The sequence below is a fragment of the Salvelinus fontinalis genome, chromosome 7, assembly GCF_029448725.1.
Source record: "Salvelinus fontinalis isolate EN_2023a chromosome 7, ASM2944872v1, whole genome shotgun sequence".
Classification (NCBI taxonomy): Eukaryota; Metazoa; Chordata; class Actinopteri; order Salmoniformes; family Salmonidae; genus Salvelinus; species Salvelinus fontinalis.
In genome coordinates, this window is record NC_074671.1 from 1,428,637 (window position 1) to 1,452,328 (window position 23,692).

The 23,692-nt window shown below is 43.4% G+C and overlaps 1 protein-coding gene across 1 annotated transcript in view; it reads right to left on the bottom strand.

The window, feature by feature from the left end:
* LOC129858876 (1-phosphatidylinositol 4,5-bisphosphate phosphodiesterase delta-1-like) overlaps nucleotides 1–23,692 on the bottom strand; it is a 55,003-nt gene that overhangs the window by 4,129 nt on the left and 27,182 nt on the right. The window contains exons 6-10 of the mRNA XM_055928111.1: nucleotides 20,492–20,693; nucleotides 15,074–15,218; nucleotides 14,252–14,404; nucleotides 9,700–9,867; nucleotides 3,591–3,747 (exon numbers count right to left, since the gene is read on the bottom strand). Coding sequence (XP_055784086.1) covers nucleotides 3,591–3,747; nucleotides 9,700–9,867; nucleotides 14,252–14,404; nucleotides 15,074–15,218; nucleotides 20,492–20,693 — 825 coding nt within the window. The remainder of the gene's footprint in view (nucleotides 1–3,590; nucleotides 3,748–9,699; nucleotides 9,868–14,251; nucleotides 14,405–15,073; nucleotides 15,219–20,491; nucleotides 20,694–23,692) is intronic.

A 23,692-nucleotide genomic window follows, 5' to 3' on the forward strand; every position in this document is an offset into this window, starting at 1 on the left:
AAGCTGTTTTCTAGAATATGCATAATGAAAGCTGTTTTCTAGAATATGCATTGTCACGCCCTGGCCTTATTATTCTTTGTTTTCTTTATTATTTTAGTTAGGTCAGGGTGTGACATGGGTAATGTTTATGTTTTGTTGGTTTTGGGTGTTTATTTGGTAAAGGGGTTATGGGGTGTAGTAGATGGTTTTGTGTTGAGTGTATATGTCTAGTGTTGTCTATGTTGGTTAGTTATCTAGGAGAGTCTATGGTTACCTGAATGAGTTCCCAATTAGAGACAGCTGATTTCGGTTGTCTCTGATTGGGAGCCTTATTTAGGGTAGCCATAGGCTCTCATTGGTTGTGGGTAATTGTCTATGTAAGAACGTTAGTAGCCTGTATGTTTGTGCACAACGTTTGTAGCTTCACGGTCGTTTTGTTGTTTTGTTGTTTTGTTAAAGTGTTTTTGTGTCGTGTTCATCTTCGTGTTATAATAAAAGAAGATGGCATATTTTCCAACTGCTGCATTTTGGTCCGTTAATCCGCCACACGATCGTGACAGAATTACCCACCATAGGACCAAGCGGCATGGAAGGCGGCAACAGGACCTACCTACACAGGATCTCTGGAGTTGGGAGGACGAATTGGAAAGAGATGGACCTTGGGATCAACCTGGAGAATATCGCCTCCCTCGTGAAGAGCTGGAGGCAGCGAAAGCCGAGAGGAGGCGATATGAGGAGGCAGCACGGAGACAAGGCTGGAAACCCGTGAGTACACCCCAAAAATTTCTTGGGGGGGGCCTTAAAGGGAGTGTGGCGAAGTCAGGTAGGAAACCTGCGCCTACTCCCTGTACTTACCGTGGAGAGCGGGAGTACGGGCAGACACCGTGTTACGCAGTAGAGCGCACGGTGTCTCCTGTACGCGTGCATAGCCCGGTTCGGTACATTTCAGCTCCACGTATCGGCCGGGCTAGACTGAGCGTTGAGCCATATGTCATGAAGCCGGCCCAACGCATCTGGTCACCAGTGCGTCTCCTCGGGCCGGCGTACATGGCACCAGCCTTACGCATGGTGTCCCCGGTTCGCCTACATAGGCCGGTGCGGGTTATTCCACCTCCCCGCACTGGTCAGGGGACGGGGAGCATAGAATCAGGTAAGGTTGGGCAGGCTCGGCGTTCAAGGGAGCCAGTACGCCTGCACGGTCCGGTATTTCCGGCGCCACCTCCCCGCCCCAACCCAGTACCACCAGTGCCTCCTCCACGCACTAGTTATATGGTGCGTGTCTCCAGCCCTTTACCACCAGTGTCTAAACCACGCACCAAGCCTCCTGTGTGTCCCCAGAGTCCTGTGCGTCCTGTTGCTGCTCCCCGCACTAGCCCTGAGATGCGTGTCTCCAGCCCGGTGCCACCAGTCCCGGCACCACGCACCAGGCCTACAGTGCGCCTCAGCCGGCAGGAGTCTGCCGTCTGCACAGCGTTGACTGAACTGCTCGTCTCCCCAGCGCCATCTGAGCCATCCGTCTCCCCAGCGCCATCTGAGCCATCCGTCTCCCCAGCGCCATCTGAGCCATCCGTCTGCAATGAGCCTGCAAAGCCGCCCGTCTGCCATGAGCCTGAAAAGCCGCCCGTCTGCCATGAGCCCACTGAGCCGTCCGCCAGACAGGAGCCGCTAGAGCCGCCAGCCAGACAGGAGCCGCTAGAGCCGTCCGTCAGACAGGATCTGCCAGAGCCGCCAACCAGACAGGATCTGCCAGAGCCGCCAACCAGACAGGATCTGCCAGAGCCGCCAACCAGACAGGAGCAGCCAGATCAGTCAGCCAGCCATGAGCAGCCAGATCCGTCAGCTAGCCATGAGCAGCCAGATCCGTCAGCTAGCCATGAGCAGCCAGATCCGTCAGCTAGCCATGAGCAGCCAGATCCGTCAGCTAGCCATGAGCAGCCAGATCCGTCAGCTAGCCATGAGCAGCCAGATCCGTCAGCTAGCCATGAGCAGCCAGATCCGTCAGCTAGCCATGAGCAGCCAGATCCGTCAGCTAGCCATGAGCAGCCAGATCCGTCAGCTAGCCATGAGCAGCCAGATCCGTCAGCTAGCCATGAGCAGCCAGATCCGTCAGCCAGCCATGAGCAGCCAGATCCGTCAGCCAGCCATGAGCAGCCAGATCCGTCAGCCAGCCATGAGCAGCCAGATCCGTCAGCCAGCCATGAGCAGCCAGATCAGTTAGCCAGCCATGAGCAGCCAGATCCGTTAGCCAGCCATGAGCAGCCAGATCTGTCAGCCAGCCATGGGCCGTCCCTCAGTCCGGAGCTGCAGTCCCTCAGTCCGGAGCTGCAGTCCCTCAGTCCGGAGCTGCCATTCCTCAGTCCGGAGCTGCCCCTTACCCTGGTGCTGCCCCTTACCCTGGTGCTGCCCCTTACCCTGGTGCTGCCCCTTACCCTGGTACTGCCCCTTATCCTGGTACTGCCCCTGACCCTGGTACTGCCCCTTACCCTGGTACTGGTCCTTAGTCCGGAGCTGTCCCTTAGTCCGGAACTCCCCCTTAATGCAATGGGGTTAATGTGGAGGGGGGTCGTTTGGAGGAAGCCTAGGAGGTGGTTAGGTACTGTGGTGACGTGGGGACTACGACCAGAGCCGGAGCCGCCACCGTGGAGGGGAGCCCACCCAGACCCTCCCCTAGACTGTGTATGGTGCGCCCGGAGTTCGCGCCTCAAGGGGGGGGTTATGTCACGCCCTGGCCTTATTATTCTTTGTTTTCTTTATTATTTTAGTTAGGTCAGGGTGTGACATGGGTAATGTTTATGTTTTGTTGGTTTTGGGTGTTTATTTGGTAAAGGGGTTATGGGGTGTAGTAGATGGTTTTGTGTTGAGTGTATATGTCTAGTGTTGTCTATGTTGGTTAGTTATCTAGGAGAGTCTATGGTTACCTGAATGAGTTCCCAATTAGAGACAGCTGATTTCGGTTGTCTCTGATTGGGAGCCTTATTTAGGGTAGCCATAGGCTCTCATTGGTTGTGGGTAATTGTCTATGTAAGAACGTTAGTAGCCTGTATGTTTGTGCACAACGTTTGTAGCTTCACGGTCGTTTTGTTGTTTTGTTGTTTTGTTAAAGTGTTTTTGTGTCGTGTTCATCTTCGTGTTATAATAAAAGAAGATGGCATATTTTCCAACTGCTGCATTTTGGTCCGTTAATCCGCCACACGATCGTGACATGCATAATGAAAGATGTTTTCTAGAATATGCATAATGAAAGCTGTTCTCTAGAATATGCATAATGAAAGCTGTTTTCTAGAATATGCATAATGAAAGCTGTTTTTTAGAATATGCATAATGAAAGCTGTTTTTTAGAATATGCATAATGAAAGCTGTTTTCTAGAATATGCATAATGAAAGCTGTTTTCTAGAATATGCATAATGAAAGCTGTTTTCTAGAATATGCATAATGAAAGCATGTCTATAGTACAGGTCCTGTTATTCAGGCTTGCTGTTATTCAGGATTGCTGATATTCAGGCTTGCTATAATTCAGGCTTGCTATAATTCAGACTTGTTGTAATTCAGGCTTTATGTTATTCAGGCTTGTTGTTATTCAAGATTGATGTAACAGAACATAGGGTTTTACCTGCTGTCTCGGCCAGGTTAACAGCCTTGCTCTCTTTAAAGGAGGACATCTCATAGAAGGCCTGGGTGTCTTTAGCGTGCTCAAACCCTGAGAAGTGGACACTCTTACAGTAGATCACCAGGTCAGACAGCTGCTTGGCTAGCTTGATCTTTGTCTTCTGAAAAGCAATAAGACATCAAGTTTATAATATCTACAGAAACAGAGAGAATGGATTTCTGTCAAAGTATTCACATGTGTGTTTTCCTTGGCATAGGGCTTGTCATTTGAAATGGCACTAGTTCTTCTGAGGACAGTTGTGCAGCTAATCCAGCATGCCTTGGCCCTGTTGGGGGGTGTACGTGCAAAGCAACACAGTAGCATGACTATGTCAGAAAGAACACCTTTACCCTGCCCTTTACCCTAAACTGGGTTAGTATCCTCACCCCAGCCCCGCCCCTTACCCTAAACCGGGTTAGTATCCTAACCCCAGCCCCGCCCCTTACCCTAAACCGAGTTAGTATCCTCACCCCAACCCCGCCCCTTACCCTAAACCGGGTTAGTATCCTCACCCCAGCCCCGCCCCTTACTCTATATTCATGTCTTGTTTAGTCTGATGTCTCTTAGTCCACCCCTCTCTATATTCACGTCTTGTTTAGTCTGATGTCTCTTAGTCCACCCCTCTCTATATTCATGTCTTGTTTAGTCTGATGTCTCTGAGTCCACCCCTCTCTATATTCATGTCTTGTTTAGTCTGATGTCTCTTAGTCCACCCCTCTCTATATTCATGTCTTGTTTAGTCTGATGTCTTCTCTAAGTCCACCCCTCTCTTTATTCATGTCTTGTTTAGTCTGATGTCTCTAAGTCCACCCCTCTCTTTATTCATGTCTTGTTTAGTCTGATGTCTCTGAGTCCACCCCTCTCTATATTCATGTCTTGTTTAGTCTGATGTCTTCTCTTAGTCCACCCCTCTCTTTATTCATGTCTTGTTTAGTCTGATGTCTCTGAGTCCACCCCTCTCTATATTCATGTCTTGTTTAGTCTGATGTCTCTGAGTCCACCCCTCTCTTTATTCATGTCTTGTTTAGTCTGATGTCTCTGAGTCCACCCCTCTCTCTATTCATGTCTTGTTTAGTCTGATGTCTTCTCTGAGTCCACCCCTCTCTATATTCATGTCTTGTTTAGTCTGATGTCTTCTCTGAGTCCACCCCTCTCTATATTCATGTCTTGTTTAGTCTGATGTCTTCTCTGAGTCCACCCCTCTCTATATTCATGTCTTGTTATGTCTGATGTCTTCTCTGAGTCCACCCCTCTCTATATTCATGTCTTGTTTAGTCTGATGTCTCTGAGTCCACCCCTCTCTCTATTCATGTCTTGTTTAGTCTGATGTCTTCTCTGAGTCCACCCCTCTCTATATTCATGTCTTGTTTAGTCTGATGTCTTCTCTGAGTCCACCCCTCTCTATATTCATGTCTTGTTTAGTCTGATGTCTTCTCTGAGTCCACCCCTCTCTATATTCATGTCTTGTTTAGTCTGATGTCTCTGACTCCACCCCTCTCTATATTCATGTCTTGTTTAGTCTGATGTCTTCTCTGAGTCCACCCCTCTCTATATTCATGTCTTGTTTAGTCTGATGTCTTCTCTGAGTCCACCCCTCTCTATATTCATGTCTTGTTTAGTCTGATGTCTTCTGAGTCCACCCCTCTCTTTATTCATGTCTTGTTTAGTCTGATGTCTCTGAGTCCACCCCTCTCTCTATTCATGTCTTGTTTAGTCTGATGTCTTCTCTGAGTCCACCCCTCTCTATATTCATGTCTTGTTTAGTCTGATGTCTTCTCTGAGTCCACCCCTCTCTATATTCATGTCTTGTTTAGTCTGATGTCTTCTCTGAGTCCACCCCTCTCTATATTCATGTCTTGTTTAGTCTGATGTCTCTGAGTCCACCCCTCTCTTTATTCATGTCTTGTTTAGTCTGATGTCTCTGAGTCCACCCCTCTCTCTATTCATGTCTTGTTTAGTCTGATGTCTTCTCTGAGTCCACCCCTCTCTATATTCATGTCTTGTTTAGTCTGATGTCTCTGAGTCCACCCCTCTCTTTATTCATGTCTTGTTTAGTCTGATGTCTCTGAGTCCACCCCTCTCTATATTCATGTCTTGTTTAGTCTGATGTCTTCTCTGAGTCCACCCCTCTCTATATTCATGTCTTGTTCAGTCTGATGTCTCTGAGTCCACCCCTCTCTTTATTCATGTCTTGTGTAGTCTGATGTCTTCTCTGAGTCCACCCCTCTCTATATTCATGTCTTGTTTAGTCTGATGTCTTCTCTGAGTCCACCCCTCTCTTTATTCATGTCTTGTTTAGTCTGATGTCTCTGAGTCCACCCCTCTCTATATTCATGTCTTGTTTAGTCTGATGTCTCTTAGTCCACCCCTCTCTATATTCATGTCTTGTTTAGTCTGATGTCTTCTCTGAGTCCACCCCTCTCTATATTCATGTCTTGTTTAGTCTGATGTCTTCTCTGAGTCCACCCCTCTCTATATTCATGTCTTGTTATGTCTGATGTCTTCTCTGAGTCCACCCCTCTCTATATTCATGTCTTGTTTAGTCTGATGTCTTCTCTGAGTCCACCCCTCTCTATATTCATGTCTTGTTTAGTCTGATGTCTTCTCTGAGTCCACCCCTCTCTTTATTCATGTCTTGTTTAGTCTGATGTCTCTGAGTCCACCCCTCTCTCTATTCATGTCTTGTTTAGTCTGATGTCTTCTCTGAGTCCACCCCTCTCTATATTCATGTCTTGTTTAGTCTGATGTCTTCTCTGAGTCCACCCCTCTCTATATTCATGTCTTGTTTAGTCTGATGTCTTCTCTGAGTCCACCCCTCTCTATATTCATGTCTTGTTTAGTCTGATGTCTCTGAGTCCACCCCTCTCTTTATTCATGTCTTGTTTAGTCTGATGTCTCTGAGTCCACCCCTCTCTCTATTCATGTCTTGTTTAGTCTGATGTCTTCTCTGAGTCCACCCCTCTCTATATTCATGTCTTGTTTAGTCTGATGTCTCTGACTCCACCCCTCTCTATATTCATGTCTTGTTTAGTCTGATGTCTTCTCTGAGTCCACCCCTCTCTATATTCATGTCTTGTTTAGTCTGATGTCTTCTCTGAGTCCACCCCTCTCTATATTCATGTCTTGTTATGTCTGATGTCTTCTCTGAGTCCACCCCTCTCTATATTCATGTCTTGTTTAGTCTGATGTCTCTCTGAGTCCACCCCTCTCTATATTCATGTCTTGTTTAGTCTGATGTCTTCTCTGAGTCCACCCCTCTCTTTATTCATGTCTTGTTTAGTCTGATGTCTTCTCTGAGTCCACCCCTCTCTCTATTCATGTCTTGTTTAGTCTGATGTCTTCTCTGAGTCCACCCCTCTCTATATTCATGTCTTGTTTAGTCTGATGTCTTCTCTGAGTCCACCCCTCTCTCTATTCATGTCTTGTTTAGTCTGATGTCTTCTCTGAGTCCACCCCTCTCTATATTCATGTCTTGTTTAGTCTGATGTCTTCTCTGAGTCCACCCCTCTCTATATTCATGTCTTGTTTAGTCTGATGTCTTCTCTGAGTCCACCCCTCTCTATATTCTTGTCTTGTTTAGTCTGATGTCTCTGAGTCCACCCCTCTCTTTATTCATGTCTTGTTTAGTCTGATGTCTCTGAGTCCACCCCTCTCTCTATTCATGTCTTGTTTAGTCTGATGTCTTCTCTGAGTCCACCCCTCTCTATATTCATGTCTTGTTTAGTCTGATGTCTCTGAGTCCACCCCTCTCTTTATTCATGTCTTGTTTAGTCTGATGTCTCTGAGTCCACCCCTCTCTATATTCATGTCTTGTTTAGTCTGATGTCTTCTCTGAGTCCACCCCTCTCTATATTCATGTCTTGTTCAGTCTGATGTCTCTGAGTCCACCCCTCTCTTTATTCATGTCTTGTTTAGTCTGATGTCTTCTCTGAGTCCACCCCTCTCTATATTCATGTCTTGTTTAGTCTGATGTCTTCTCTGAGTCCACCCCTCTCTTTATTCATGTCTTGTTTAGTCTGATGTCTTCTCTGAGTCCACCCCTCTCTATATTCATGTCTTGTTTAGTCTGATGTCTCTGAGTCCACCCCTCTCTATATTCATGTCTTGTTTAGTCTGATGTCTTCTCTGAGTCCACCCCTCTCTATATTCATGTCTTGTTTAGTCTGATGTCTTCTCTGAGTCCACCCCTCTCTATATTCATGTCTTGTTATGTCTGATGTCTTCTCTGAGTCCACCCCTCTCTCTATTCATGTCTTGTTTAGTCTGATGTCTTCTCTGAGTCCACCCCTCTCTATATTCATGTCTTGTTTAGTCTGATGTCTCTGAGTCCACCCCTCTCTTTATTCATGTCTTGTTTAGTCTGATGTCTTCTCTGAGTCCACCCCTCTCTCTATTCATGTCTTGTTTAGTCTGATGTCTTCTCTGACTCCACCCCTCTCTATATTCATGTCTTGTTTAGTCTGATGTCTTCTCTGAGTCCACCCCTCTCTATATTCATGTCTTGTTCAGTCTGATGTCTCTGAGTCCACCCCTCTCTTTATTCATGTCTTGTTTAGTCTGATGTCTTCTCTGAGTCCACCCCTCTCTATATTCATGTCTTGTTTAGTCTGATGTCTTCTCTGAGTCCACCCCTCTCTCTATTCATGTCTTGTTTAGTCTGATGTCTTCTCTGAGTCCACCCCTCTCTATATTCATGTCTTGTTATGTCTGATGTCTTCTCTGAGTCCACCCCTCTCTATATTCATGTCTTGTTTAGTCTGATGTCTTCTCTGAGTCCACCCCTCTCTATATTCATGTCTTGTTTAGTCTGATGTCTTCTCTGAGTCCACCCCTCTCTTTATTCATGTCTTGTTTAGTCTGATGTCTCTGAGTCCACCCCTCTCTCTATTCATGTCTTGTTTAGTCTGATGTCTTCTCTGAGTCCACCCCTCTCTATATTCATGTCTTGTTTAGTCTGATGTCTTCTCTGAGTCCACCCCTCTCTATATTCATGTCTTGTTTAGTCTGATGTCTTCTCTGAGTCCACCCCTCTCTATATTCATGTCTTGTTTAGTCTGATGTCTCTGAGTCCACCCCTCTCTCTATTCATGTCTTGTTTAGTCTGATGTCTCTGAGTCCACCCCTCTCTATATTCATGTCTTGTTTAGTCTGATGTCTTCTCTGAGTCCACCCCTCTCTATATTCATGTCTTGTTCAGTCTGATGTCTCTGAGTCCACCCCTCTCTTTATTCATGTCTTGTTTAGTCTGATGTCTTCTCTGAGTCCACCCCTCTCTATATTCATGTCTTGTTTAGTCTGATGTCTTCTCTGAGTCCACCCCTCTCTTTATTCATGTCTTGTTTAGTCTGATGTCTCTGAGTCCACCCCTCTCTATATTCATGTCTTGTTTAGTCTGATGTCTCTTAGTCCACCCCTCTCTATATTCATGTATTGTTTAGTCTGATGTCTCTGAGTCCACCCCTCTCTATATTCATGTCTTGTTTAGTCTGATGTCTTCTCTGAGTCCACCCCTCTCTATATTCATGTCTTGTTTAGTCTGATGTCTTCTCTGAGTCCACCCCTCTCTTTATTCATGTCTTGTTTAGTCTGATGTCTCTGAGTCCACCCCTCTCTATATTCATGTCTTAATTAGTCTGATGTCTCTGAGTCCACCCCTCTCTATATTCATGTCTTGTTTAGTCTGATGTCTCTGAGTCCACCCCTCTCTATATTCATGTCTTGTTTAGTCTGATGTCTTCTCTGAGTCCACCCCTCTCTATATTCATGTCTTGTTTAGTCTGATGTCTTCTCTGAGTCCACCCCTCTCTCTATTCATGTCTTGTTTAGTCTGATGTCTTCTCTGAGTCCACTCCTCTCTATATTCATGTCTTAATTAGTCTGATGTTTTGTTTTGACCCAAGTTTTGTTGTTTTTATTATTCTAAAGCAACTTTGGGTCCTTGAAAAGTGCTATATTAAGTCCCATGTATTATTCTAGTGAGCTACTTTTGACCAATGTCATATGTGCCCTGGTAGGGGACTACTAGGGAATAGGGTGCCATCTACCTTGGCACCACAGCAGTGTGTTACCATACCTTGGCTTTGGCCTTCTGTCCGTTGGAGTCTGTCTTGGAGTGGTTGGTCTCTGCAGCCTCGTCCTCCTCTGAGACACAGTCTTCCTCTACTCCAGGACTAGTATTGCTGAAGACGGAATCCAGCTTGTTCAGACGTTTCCCCTTGATGATGAACCGACCCTTCAACTCCTACACAGAGACAGACAGATACACATTGCGTTGACGGAGATGCATCTGTTATAGATCATCAAATTAGTCTGATGTCCTGATCTATAATGTCCTGATCTATCATGTCCTGATCTATACTGTCCTGTTCTATAATGTCCTGATCTATAATGTCCTGATCTATCATGTTCTGATCTATCATGTCCTGATCTATCATGTCCTGATCTATACTGATCTATACTGTCCTGATCTATAATGTCCTGATCTATCATGTCCTGATCTATACTGATCTATACTGTCCTGATCTATAATGTCCTGATCTATCATGTCCTGATCTATACTGTCCTGATCTATAATGTCCTGATCTATCATGTTCTGATCTATCATGTCCTGATCTATCATGTCCTGATCTATCATGTCCTGATCTATAATGTCCTGATCTATCATGTCCTGATCTATAATGTCCTGTTCTATCATGTCCTGATCTATCATGTCCTGATCTATCATGTCCTGATCTATCATGTCCTGATCTATAATGTCCTGATCTATCATGTCCTGATCTATCATGTCCTGATCTATAATGTCCTGATCTATCATGTCCTGATCTATCATGTCCTGATCTATCATGTTCTGATCTATCATGTTCTGATCTATCATGTCCTGATCTATCATGTCCTGATCTATCTTGTCCTGATCTATCATGTTCTGATCTATCATGTCCTGATCTATCATGTTCTGATCTATCATGTCCTGATCTATCATGTCCTGATCTATCATGTCCTGATCTATACTGTCCTGTTCTATAATGTCCTGATCTATACTGTCCTGATCTATCATGTCCTGATCTATAATGTACTGATCTATCATGTCCTGATCTATCATGTCCTGATCTATCATGTCCTGATCTATCATGTCCTGATCTATCATGTCCTGTTCTATCATGTCCTGATCTATCATGTCCTGATCTATCATGTCCTGATCTATAATGTCCTGATCTATCATGTCCTGATCTATCATGTCCTGATCTATCATGTCCTGATCTATCATGTCCTGATCTATCATGTCCTGATCTATCATGTCCTGATCTATCATGTCCTGATCTATCATGTCCTGATCTATCATGTCCTGATCTATCATGTCCTGATCTATCATGTCCTGATCTATCTTGTCCTGATCTATCTTGTCCTGATCTATCTTGTCCTGATCTATCATGTCCTGATCTATCATGTCCTGATCTATCATGTCCTGATCTATCATGTCCTGATCTATCATGTCCTGATCTATCATGTCCTGATCTATCATGTCCTGATCTATCATGTCCTGATCTATCATGTCCTGATCTATCATGTCCTGATCTATCATGTCCTGATCTATACTGATCTATACTGTCCTGATCTATAATGTCCTGATCTATCATGTCCTGATCTATCATGTCCTGATCTATCATGTCCTGATCTATCATGTCCTGATCTATCATGTCCTGATCTATACTGTCCTGATCTATCATGTCCTGATCTATCATGTCCTGATCTATACTGTCCTGATCTATAATGTCCTGATCTATCATGTCCTGATCTATACTGTCCTGTTCTATAATGTCTTGATCTATCATGTCCTGATCTATCATGTCCTGATCTATACTGTCCTGTTCTATAATGTCCTGATCTATCATGTCCTGATCTATCTTGTCCTGATCTATCGTGTCCTGATCTATCATGTCCTGATCTATCTTGTCCTGATCTATCATGTCCTGATCTATCATGTCCTGATCTATCATGTCCTGATCTATCATGTCCTGATCTATCATGTCCCGATCTATCATGTCCCGGTCTATAATGTCCCGATCTATAATGTCCCGATCTATCATGTCCCGATCTATCATGTCCCGATCTATCATGTCCCGATCTATCATGTCCCGCTCTATCATGTTCTGATCTATCATGTCCTGATCTATCATGTCCTGATCTATCATGTCCTGATCTATCATGTCCTGATCTATCATGTCCTGATCTATCATGTCCCGATCTATCATGTCCCGATCTATCATGTCCCGATCTATCATGTCCCGATCTATCATGTCCCGCTCTATCATGTTCTGATCTATCATGTCCTGATCTATCATGTCCTGATCTATCATGTCCTTCATGATCTGGCCTCTTCAAAAGGGTAGAGATCCCTTGTCAAAGATGATGATTTTTTTATATTGTGGTAAACATGCCCCTATAAAGAAAATGAGAATTAAAAACAGGTTCAGCCCCTGGTTCGACCGTGATCTGGCAGAGTGTCACGTTCTGACCATAGTTCTTGTGTGTTTTACTTGTTTTAGTGTTCTTCAGACGAAGAGGAGGAAGGTTGCCGTTACACAGAGTTACTCCATCTCAAGAATACCATTTGGCGAAAGGCTCGGCACATGCAAAATCAGGCTGACTGGCTCTTGTTCAGGCAAATGAGAAATAAATGCACTCAGGCTATCCGGAAGGCCAAAGTTAGTTACTTTAAGGAGAAGTTCTCTCTCTGTGGGTCTAACCCCAAGAAGTTCTGGAAAATGGTTAAAGACCTGGAGAATAAACCCTCCTCCTCACAGCTGCCCATGTCCCTTAAAGTTGATGATGTGGTTGTTACTGACAAGAAGAACATGGCTGAGCTCTTTAACTTCTTTGGGGTAGGGGGCAGTATTTTCACATCTGTATGAAAAGCATGCCCAGAGTAAACTGGATAGAAAACACTCTGAAGTTTCTAAAACTGTTTGAATTATGTCTGTGAGAATAACAGAACTCATATGGAAGGCAAAACCGTGAGAAAAAATCCAACTAGGAAGTGGGAAATCTGAGGTTTGTAGTTTTTCAACTCTTTGCTTATCCAAGGTACATTGGAAATGGGGTCATGTTGCACTTCTTAAGGCTTCCACTAGATGTCAACAGTCTTTAGAACCTTGTTTGATGCTTCTACTGTGAAGTGGGGGCGAATGAGAGGAGATTGAGTAAGGTCTCTCCCAGAGTGTCACGAGCTGACCATGCGCTGACCATGTGCATTCATGTGAGAGTTTGTGAGATAATTTCTGAAGAAAAAGGAATTCTCCAGTTGGAACATTATTAAAGATTCATGTTAAAAACATCCTAAAGATTGATTCTATACATCGTTTGACATGTTCCTACTAACTGTAACGGAACTTTTTGGACTTTTCGTCCGTACTTTCCGCTGGACTTGCACGCGTGTGGTGAGTTTAGATTATGTACTGAACACGCGAACAACAAGGAGGAATTTGGACATAAATTATGGACATTATCGAACAAAACAAATATTTATTGTCGAACTGAGATTCCTGGGAGTGCATTCTGATGAAGATCATTAAAGGTAAGTGAATATTTATAATGCTATTTCTGACTTATGTTGACTCCAACATGGCGGATATCTCTTTGGGTTGATTTGTCATCTGAGCGCCGTACTCAGATCATTGCATGGCTTGCTTTTTCCGCCAATTTCTTTTTAAATCTGACACAGCGGTTGCATTAAGGAGAAGTGGATCTAAAATTCAAATGTGTAACACTTGTATTTTCATCAACATTTATGATGACTATTTCTGTAAATTGATGTGGCTCTCTGCAAAATCACCGGATGTTCTGGAACTACTAAACATAACGCGCCAATGTAAACTCAGATTTTTGGATATAAATATGAACTTTATCGAACAAACAATACATGTATTGTGTAACATGATGTCCTATGAGTGTCATCTGATGAAGATCATCAAAGGTTAGTGATTCATTTTATCTCTATTTCTGCTTTTTGTGACTCCTCTCTTTGGCTGGAAAAATCGCTGTGTTTTTCTGTGAATAGGCACTCACCTAACATAATCGTTTGGTTTGCTTTCGTCGTAAAGCCTATTTAAAATCGGACACTGTGGCTGGATTTACAACAAGTGTATCTTTAAAATGGTGTATAATACTTGTATGTTTGAGGAATTTTAATGATGGGATTTCTGTTGTTTTGAATTTGGCGCCCTGCAGATTCACTGGCTGTTGACGAGGTGAGACGTTACCGTCCCACATACCCTAGAGAGGTTAATCACCACTTCATTAAGTCAGGATTCCTATTTGACTCAGCCAAGCCTCCTTGCCTGTTCAACATTTCATAGACAGACTCTAACAGACAGACACCGTTAGCCTCATAGACAGACAGGCTCTGTCATAGACAGACAGGTGGGTGGGTGGGTGGGTGGGTGGGTGGGTGGGTGGGTGGGTGAATTGATTGATGGATGGGTAGATGGTAGGATAAATTGATTGGATGGATGGATTGGTGGGTTGATGGGTGGGTAGGTGGATGAATTGATGGATGGATGGACTGGTGGGTTGATGGGTGGGTGGGTGGATAAATTGATGGATTGATTGATTATCTGCTAGTCTCTGACCTGGGGTGAGGGGAAGGCAGTGGGCATCTGGTCCTCCAGGGGGGAGGTGAGCAGGGCGCTGCCCAGGATGGAGATCATGTGCTGGGCCATCAGTTTCTGCTGCTCCAGTGTACAGTGGTTCTCCAGGGACAGGATCACTGGGTACTCTGATGTCTGGGGGACAGGAGGACAACAACATAACATTAGCAGTCATGTCCATCTCTTCTGGTAATCACAGGGCCGGTTTGACTTTATGGTGAAACCTTGAAGGAGTACTCCTTGAAGGGTTAGGGTTACCTTGAAGGAGTACTCCTTGATGGGTTAGATTTACCTTGAAGGTATACTCCTTGATGGGTTAGCGTTAGGGTTACCTTGAAGGAGTACTCCTTGATGGGTTAGAGTTACCTTGAAGGAGTACTCCTTGATGGGTTAGGGTTACCTTGAAGGAGTACTCCTTGATGGGTTAGGGTTAGGGTTACCTTGAAGGAGTACTCCTTGATGGGTTAGGGTTACCTTGAAGGAGTACTCCTTGATGGGTTAGGGTTAGGGTTACCTTGAAGGAGTACTCCTTGATGGGTTAGGGTTACCTTGAAGGTATACTCCTTGATGGGTTAAGGTTAGGGTTACCTTGAAGGCATACTCCTTGATGGGTTAAGGTTAGGGTTACCTTGAAGGAGTACTCCTTGATGGGTTAGGGTTAGGGTTACCTTGAAGGCATACTCCTTGATGGGTTAGGGTTACCTTGAAGGAGTACTCCTTGATGGGTTAGGGTTACCTTGAAGGAGTACTCCTTGATGGGTTAGGGTTACCTTGAAGGAGTACTCCTTGATGGGTTAGGGTTACCTTGAAGGCATACTCCTTGATAGCCTTGATGACGTCTTTAAACAGGACCTTGGAGGTGAGGGTGTGGCCGTGGTAGATGACTGGCTCCCCATGGGCCCCGTCCCAACAGTCTAGCTCCACACAGCGACAACTCTTCATCAGGGCCCTGAGGATCACAAGACAATCAACACACATATACAGTACTACTACTAATAGTACTTTATCTGTTTCTAGTACTAGATCTACTGTATATAGTACTATATTTACTCTATCTAGTACTTTATTTTCTGTACAGTGGCTTGCGAAGGTATTCTTTCTATTTTGTTGCCTTACAACCTGGAATTAAAATAGTTTTTTTTGGGGGGGGGGGGGGGGGGGGGGGGGGCGGTCGGGGGGGGGGTGTATCATTTGATTTACACAACATGCACAATATGTTTTATTGTGGAACAAACAAGAAATAAGACAACAACAACAAAAACATTTGAGCGTGCATAATTATTCAACCCCCCCCCCCCCCCCCCCCCCCCAAAGTCAATACTTTGTAGAGCCACCTTTTGCAGCAATTACAGCAGCAAGTCTCTTGGGGTATGTCTCTATAAGCTTGGCACATCTAGCCACTGGGATTTTTGCCCGTTCTTCAAGGCAAAACTGCTCCATCTCCTTCTAGTTGGATGGGTTCTGCTGGTGTACAGCAATCTTTAAGTCATACCACAGATTCTCAATTGGATTGAGGTCTGGGCTTTGACTAGGCCATTCCAAGACATTTAAATGTTTCTCCTTAAACCACTCGAGTGTTGCTTTAGCAGTATGCTTAGGGTCATTGTCCTGCTGGAAGGTGAACCCTCGTCCCAGTCTCAAATCTCTGTGGGGATAGTGTTCTCGGAGTGATGAGAGGTGTTGGGTCTGCGCCAGACATAGCGTTTTTCTTGATGGCCAAAAAGCTCATTTTTAGTCTCATCTGACCAGAGTACCTTCTTCCATATGTTTGCGGAGTCTCCCTAATGTCTTTTGGTGAACTCCAAACATGTTTGCTTATTTTTTTCTTTAGGCAATGTCTTTTTTTCTGGCCACTCTTCCGTAAAGTTGAGCTCTGTGGAGTGTACAGCTTAAAGTGGTCCTATGGACAGATACTCCGATCTCCGCTGTGGAGCTTTGCAGCTCCTTCAGGGTTCTCTTTGGTCTCGTTGTTGCCTCTCTGATTAATGCCCTCTTTGCCTTGTCTGAGTTTTGGTGGGCGGCCCTCTCTTGGCAGGTTTGTTGTGCTGCCATATTCTTTCAATTTTTTAAGAATGGATTTAACGGTGCTCCGTGGGATGTTCAAAGTTTCTGATATTTTCTTATAACCCAACCCTGATCTGTACTTCTCCACAACTTTGTCCCTGACCTGTTTGGAAAGCTCCTTGGTCTTCATGGTGCCCCTTGCTTAGTGGTGTTGCAGACTATGGGGCCTTTCAGAACAGGTGGATACACACTGAGATCATATGACAGATCATGTGACATTTAGATTGCACACAGATGGACTTTATTTAACTAGTTATGTGACTTCTGAAGGTAATTGGTTGCACCAGATCTTATTTAGGGGCTTCATAGCAAAAGGGTTGAATACATATCCACACACCACTTCCATTATTTTTAAATAATTTTTTGAAACCAGTTATTTTTTTCATTTCACTATTTCGTGTATGTCCATATCATGAAATCCAAATACAAATAATTTTAAATTACAGGTTGTAATGCAACAAATAAGAAAAGGGGTGAATTTGCAAGGCACTGTATCTAGTACTCTATCTGTGTCTAGTACTATATATATTAATGTATTTGTATCTAGTACTATATCTACTGGCTCAGCCCAGTCAAAACTGTTCGCTGCTCTGGCACCCCAATGGTGGAACAAACTCCCTCACGACGCCAGGACAGCGGAGTCAATCACCACCTTCCGGAGACACCTGAAACCCCACCTCTTCAAGGAATACCTAGGATAAAGCAATCCTTCTGCCCCCCCCCCCCCCCCCCCCCCCCCAAAAAGATTTAGATGCACTATTGTAAAGTGGCTGTTCCACTGGATGTCATTAGGTGAATGCACCAATTTGTAAGTCGCTCTGGATAAGAGCGTCTGCTAAATGACTTAAATGTAAATGTAAATGTACTGTTTATAGTACTGTATTTTTTATAAATGTTTATTTAACCGTTATTTAACTAGACAAGCAGGTCAAGGTAACTCTTATTTACAATGACGGCCTACCCCGGCCAAACCCAGACAACGCTGGGGCAATTGTGTGCCCTATGGGACTCCCAATCATGGCCAGATGTGGATCCACTGTATCTAGTACTATAGCTACTGTATCTAGTACTGTATCTGTATTTAGTAATACATCTACTCGTCATAGCTGATTTTGGTGTTTGACTAGAATGTATATATATAAGTGCCTGGATTACTTTAATTTCGGTGAATCTCTTATACTATGGGTTAAGATTATGTACAAAACCCCAAAATAGTAAATAATGGTTACTTCTCAGAAAGTTTTGAGCTTTTAAGAGGAAAAAAACAAGGCTGTCCGTTGTCTCCATGTCTATTTATTATGGCCATTGCAATGCTAGCTATTAAAATTAGAACCAACAAGCACATCAAATCAAAAAAGGAGAGCTCCTTGGTCTTCATGGTGCCGCTTGCTTAGTGGTGTTGCAGACTCTGGGGCCTTTCAGAACAGGTGTATATATACTGAGATCATGTGACAGGGGTGGCACAGCAGTCTAAGGTACTACAGCTCAGTACAAGAGGTGTCACTACAGTCCCTGGTTCGAATCCAGGCTGAAACACATTTGGCTGTGATTGGGAGTCCCATAGGGTAAATGTATAAAAATATATAATTATAAAAATTAAGGGGTTACAAATCAAAGGGATAATAACAAAGTGTCGAAGCATGCCGATTAAGCTTATTCTTAAGTCCGCAATCTGGATCCATGCACACTCTCATTGAAGATCTTAGTCACTGTTCTAGCCTCTCTGGACTAAAACCTAATTATGACAACTATATTACGTGTTGGATCGTTAAAATACACAGTGTTTACACTTTCTTGTAGTTTACCAATAAAATGGTGAAGTAGACATACTTGGTATTTACGTCCCCAAAAATATCGCTATATGTAACTTCATAGACACTGTAACAAAGACATGTTTACTTTTTCGCTCGAGGGCCACATCGGGATTTTGAAATTCAACGGAGGGCTGCATTTTTTGAGGGACCAATTGTTTGTTAAAATCTTTTTGCAGGGGCCTCCCGAGTGGCGGTCTAAGGCACTGTCTATGACTGAGGCATCACTACAGACCCGGGTTCGATCCCAGGCTGTGTCACAGCCGTGACTGGGAGACCCATGAGGCGGTGCACAATTGGTCCAGCGTTGTTAGGAGTTTGGCAGGCAGAGAGTTCCTTGTCCCATCGCGCACTAGCGACTCCAGTGGCGGGCTGGGCGCAGTGCACGCTGACATGGCCGCCAGTTGGACGGGGTTTCCTCCGACACATTGGTGTGGCTGTTTTCTTGGGATATGCGGGTCAGTGTGTCAAGAAGTGTCAAGTAGAGGATGCACAGCTCTCGACATTCGCTTTTCCCGAGTTGCATTGATGGAACAAGACTGTAACTGCCAATTGGAAATGGGGGAGAAAAAAGGGGTAAGCATTTTTATTTTTTTATTTTTTTAGTGTTTATTAAGTTGTATGTAGCAATATGTTTACGTACTGTATGCAATATGTTGTATTAAGTATGTATTAATGTACATTGTACACCCCAATGTGCTGTCATTACTCATAACTTTTGAGGAGACCTGTTGTACTAAATATATCTGAGTACAGTTAAAGTGATGTTGTAGTCATTACTCAAACCGATAGTCTCTGTGACCCTGTAGGGGGTCCAGATCTGAGTTGTATCAGTTTGAACATTTTGAGTAAGGCCTAAGCCACACCTCCAGACACACGTAATAATCTGAAGTACCCCAAAGGGCCACTAAATGTCTTGTGAAAGATTACATAAAATCCTTCAACATACAAACATTCTGGTAGTTTACTGGTAAACTTCAAACGTTTCTAGTAATATACCCTCCCTTTGCAACCCTGTACTGGCCACATCAGGCCTGCGAGTAGGGTTTAGTAGGGTTTAGTAGGGTTTAGTATGGTTTAGTAGGGTTTAGTAGGGTTTAGTAGGGTTTAGTAGGGTTTAGTAGGGTTTAGTAGGGTTTAGTAGGGTTTAGTAGGGTTGCAAAATGTATGTAACTTTCCCAAAATTCTCAAACTTTCAAAAAATCCTGGTTGAAAGATTTCCAACTGAGATTTCTGGAAAACCTGGGAAATGTACCTACGTGCAAGTCACATTATGAGTTAGGGTTAGGAAGAAGGAAGGAATATCACTGGTACATTGAACTGGGTGAATATGAATGACAGTAACCTAAACCTATCACTGTTACATTGAACTGGGTGAATATGAATGACAGTAACCTAAACCTATCACTGTTACATTGAACTGGGTGAATATGAATGACAGTAACCTAAACCTATCACTGTTACATTGAACTGGGTGAATATGAATGACAGTAACCTAAACCTATCACTGTTACATTGAACTGGGTGAATATGAATGACAGTAACCTAAACCTATCACTGTTACATTGAACTGGGTGAATATGAATGACAGTAACCTAAACCTATCACTGTTACATTGAACTGGGTGAATATGAATGACAGTAACCTAAACCTAACGATGTTACATTGAACTGGGTGAATATGAATGACAGTAACCTAAACCTATCACTGTTACATTGAACTGGGTGAATAGAATATGAATGACAGTAACCTAAACCTATCACTGTTACATTGAACTGTATGTAAGGTATGGTTAGTTTAGATTAGAGGTAGTACGGTTAGTTTAGATTAGAGGTAGTACGGTTAGTTTAGATTAGAGGTAGTAATGTATGATTCGTTTAGATTAGAGGTAGTAAGGTATGATTAGTTTAGATTAGAGGTAGTAAGGTATGATTAGTCTAGATTAGAGGTAGTACGGTTAGTTTAGATTAGAGGTAGTAAGGTATGGTTAGTTTAGATTAGAGGTAGTAAGGTTAGTTTAGATTAGAGGTAGTAAGGTATGGTTAGTTTAGATTAGAGGTAGTAAGGTATGATTAGTTTAGATTAGAGGTAGTAAGGTTAGTTTAGATTAGATTAGAGGTAGTAAGGTTAGTTTAGATTAGAGGTAGTATGGTTATGTTAGATTAGAGGTAGTATGGTTAGTTTAGATTAGAGGTAGTATGGTTAGTTTAGATTAGAGGTAGTATGGTTAGTTTAGATTAGAGGTAGTAAGGTATGGTTAGTTTAGATTAGAGGTAGTAATGTATGGTTAGTTTAGATTAGAGGTAGTAATGTATGATTCGTTTAGATTAGAGGTTGTCATGGTTACTTGATATAGGCCTCTGTGCTGCTGGGGCCTTTGAGCTGGTCTTCCATCAGGTAGGTGTTGTGGGAGGAGCTGATGAAGTAGTGGTTGATTGGCTGGCTCATATCCTGGAACACCTCCTTGTGGGCGGGGTTGAAGATAGACCCCTCCTCCTGTTGCAGGTACATCAGGAAGCCATCTTTGGTCATGTGATTCTTCTGCTTTGCTGGGGGGGGGGCAGAATGAGTTAGGGGATTGGGCCTTGTGAAATAGCCCTCCCAGATATACAGTGCCTTCAGAAAGTATTCACACCCCTTGACACATTTTGTTGTGTTAGAGCCTGAATTGAAAATGTATTAAATTTAGATTTTTTTGTTCACTGGCCAACACACAATACCCCATAATGTCAAAGTTGAATTATGTTTTTCGTTGTTGTTTTTTAATTCATAAAAAATGAAAAGCTGAAATGTCTTGAGTCAATAAGTATTCAAACCCGTTGTTATGGCAATGCCTAAATATGTTCAGGAGTAAAATATTGCTTAACAAATTACATAATAAGTTGCATGGACTCACTCTGTGTGCAATAATTGTGTTTAACATGATTTTTGAATGACTACCTCATCTCTGTACCCCACACATACAATTATCTGTAAGGTCCCTCAGTCAGGCAGTGAATTTCAAACACAGATTCAACCACAAAGACCAGGGAGGTTTTCCAGTGCCTCGCAAAGAAGGGCACCTATTGGTAGATGGGTAAAAAAGCCGACATTGAATATCCCTTTTGAGCACGGTGAAGTTATTAATTACATTGGATGGTGTATCAATACACCCAGTCACTACAATGATACAGGCATCCTTCCTAACTCAGTTGCCAGAGAGGAAGGAAACCGCTCAGGGATTTCACCATGAGGCCAATGGTGACTTTAAAACAGTTACAGAGTTTAATGGCTGTGATAGGAGAAAACTGAGGATGGATCAACAACATGGTAGTTACTCCACAATACTAACCTAAATGACAGAGTGACAAGAAGGAAGCACGTACAGAATAACAAATATTCCAGAACATGCACCCTGTTTGCAACTGGCTATGGTTTCCAAATCAAGGCAAGCTTTTGTTAATATTCATTTATAGCCACTGGGGCCCGCCGGTGTAACTGCTAAACTGCTTGCTGACTGTACACTGTACTGCATGATTGTAGTGTTAGTTCTAGTAGCTATGTTGACTATGACATCTTGTTTGCAACTTTTGGACTAATGATTACACCCTATATCTGTTAGATGCAGGCAAAAGTGTGCAAGGCGAAATGGAATGTGTCACTGTCTGTCACCATGACTACAAAAAATTACTTTTCAACCTGTGCACGTACAGTGGGGCAAAAAAGTATTTAGTCAGCCACCAATTGTGCAAGTTCTGAAAATCACATTGTAGGATTTTTAATGAATTTATTTGCCAATTATGGTGGAAAATAAGTATTTGGTCACCTACAAACAAGCAAGATTTCTGGCTCTCACAGACCTGTAACAACTTCTTTAAGAGGCTCCTCTGTCCTCCACTCGTTAACTGTATTAATGGCACCTGTTTGAACTTGTTATCAGTATAAAAGACACCTGTCTACAACCTCAAACAGTCACACTCAACTCCACTATGGCCAAGACCAAAGAGCTGTCAAAGGACACCAGAAACAAAATTGTAGACCTGCACCAGTCCTGGAGTGGCCTAGCCAGTCTCCAGATCTCAACCCCATAGAAAATCTTTGGAGGGAGTTGAAAGTCCGTGTTGCCCAGCAACAGCCCCAAAACATCACTGCTCTAGAGGAGATCTGCATGGAGGAATGGGCCGAAATACCAGCAACAGTGTGTGAAAACCTTGTGAAGACTTACAGAAAACGTTTGACCTCTGTCATTGCCAACAAAGGGTATATAACAAAGTATTGAGATAAACCAAATACTTATTTTCCACCATAATTTGCAAATAAATTCATAAAAAATCCTACAATGTGATTTTCTGGATTTTTTTTTCTTATTTTGTCTGTCATAGTTGAAGTGTACCTATGATGAAAATTACAGGCCTCTCTCATCTTTTTAAGTGGGAGAACTTGCACAATTGGTGGCTGACTAAATACTTTTTTGCCCCACTGTATGTTGTAAACTGTCATTCATCGGCTAGGTTGCTCCTGCTGACTCCATATTCGGGTGTGGTATTCTGTAAGGCGTGCGTAACTGGTGGCAGTGAAGTCAGACGCAGGCGACTTTATAACCACCGGCATCCAGAATAATAAAGAATGGGTACAAAACCCGTCGCTCACCAGACAGCAATGTGCACAAGCACTTACAACAAACAATACCACACAAAGACATGGGGGGAACAGAGGGTTAAATACACTACACGTAATGAGGCAATGAAAACCAGGTGTGTGGGAAAACAAGACAAAACCAATGGAAAATGAAAAATGGATCGGCGATGGCTAGAAGACCGGTGACGTCGATCGCCGAACACCGACAAAAACAAGGAGAGGAACCAACTTCGGCAGAAGTCGTGACAGTAGCAACCTAATGATTAGAGTATAAAGTAGTAACCTAAACCTGTCAATGTTACATTGCGCTGGGTGAATGGAATATGAATGACAGTAACCTAATATACTGTAATAGAAATATGGCCGTGCTCATAAAAAACCCTGACCCTGATCTTAAAAGGCACCGACCACCACCGTGTTATGGGTATGCTTGTCATCAATAAGGACTGGGCAGTTTTTCAGGATAAAAAAGCAATGGAATGGAGCTAAGCACAGGCAAAATCCTAGAGAAAAACCTGGTTCAGTCTACTTTCCACCAGACACTGGGAGATGAATTCAACTTTCACCAGGACAATAACCTAAAACACAAGGTCAAAAATACACTGGAGTTGCTTACCAAGTAGACAGTGAATGTTCCTGAGTGGACGAGTTAATTCAGCTTGTAAATCTATTGACCTGGAAAAAGGTTGTCTATCAATGATCAACAACTAATTTGGCAGAGATTGAAGAATTTTGAGAAGAATAATGTGAAAATGTTGCATAATCCAGGAAATCTTAAAGACTTCCCCATAAAGATTCACCGCTGTAATCGCTGCCAGCTCTTCCCCAGCTCTAAAGATTCACCGCTGTAATCGCTGCCAGCTCTTCCCCAGATCTAAAGATTCACCGCTGTAATCGCTGCCAGCTCTTCCCCAGCTCTAAAGATTCACCG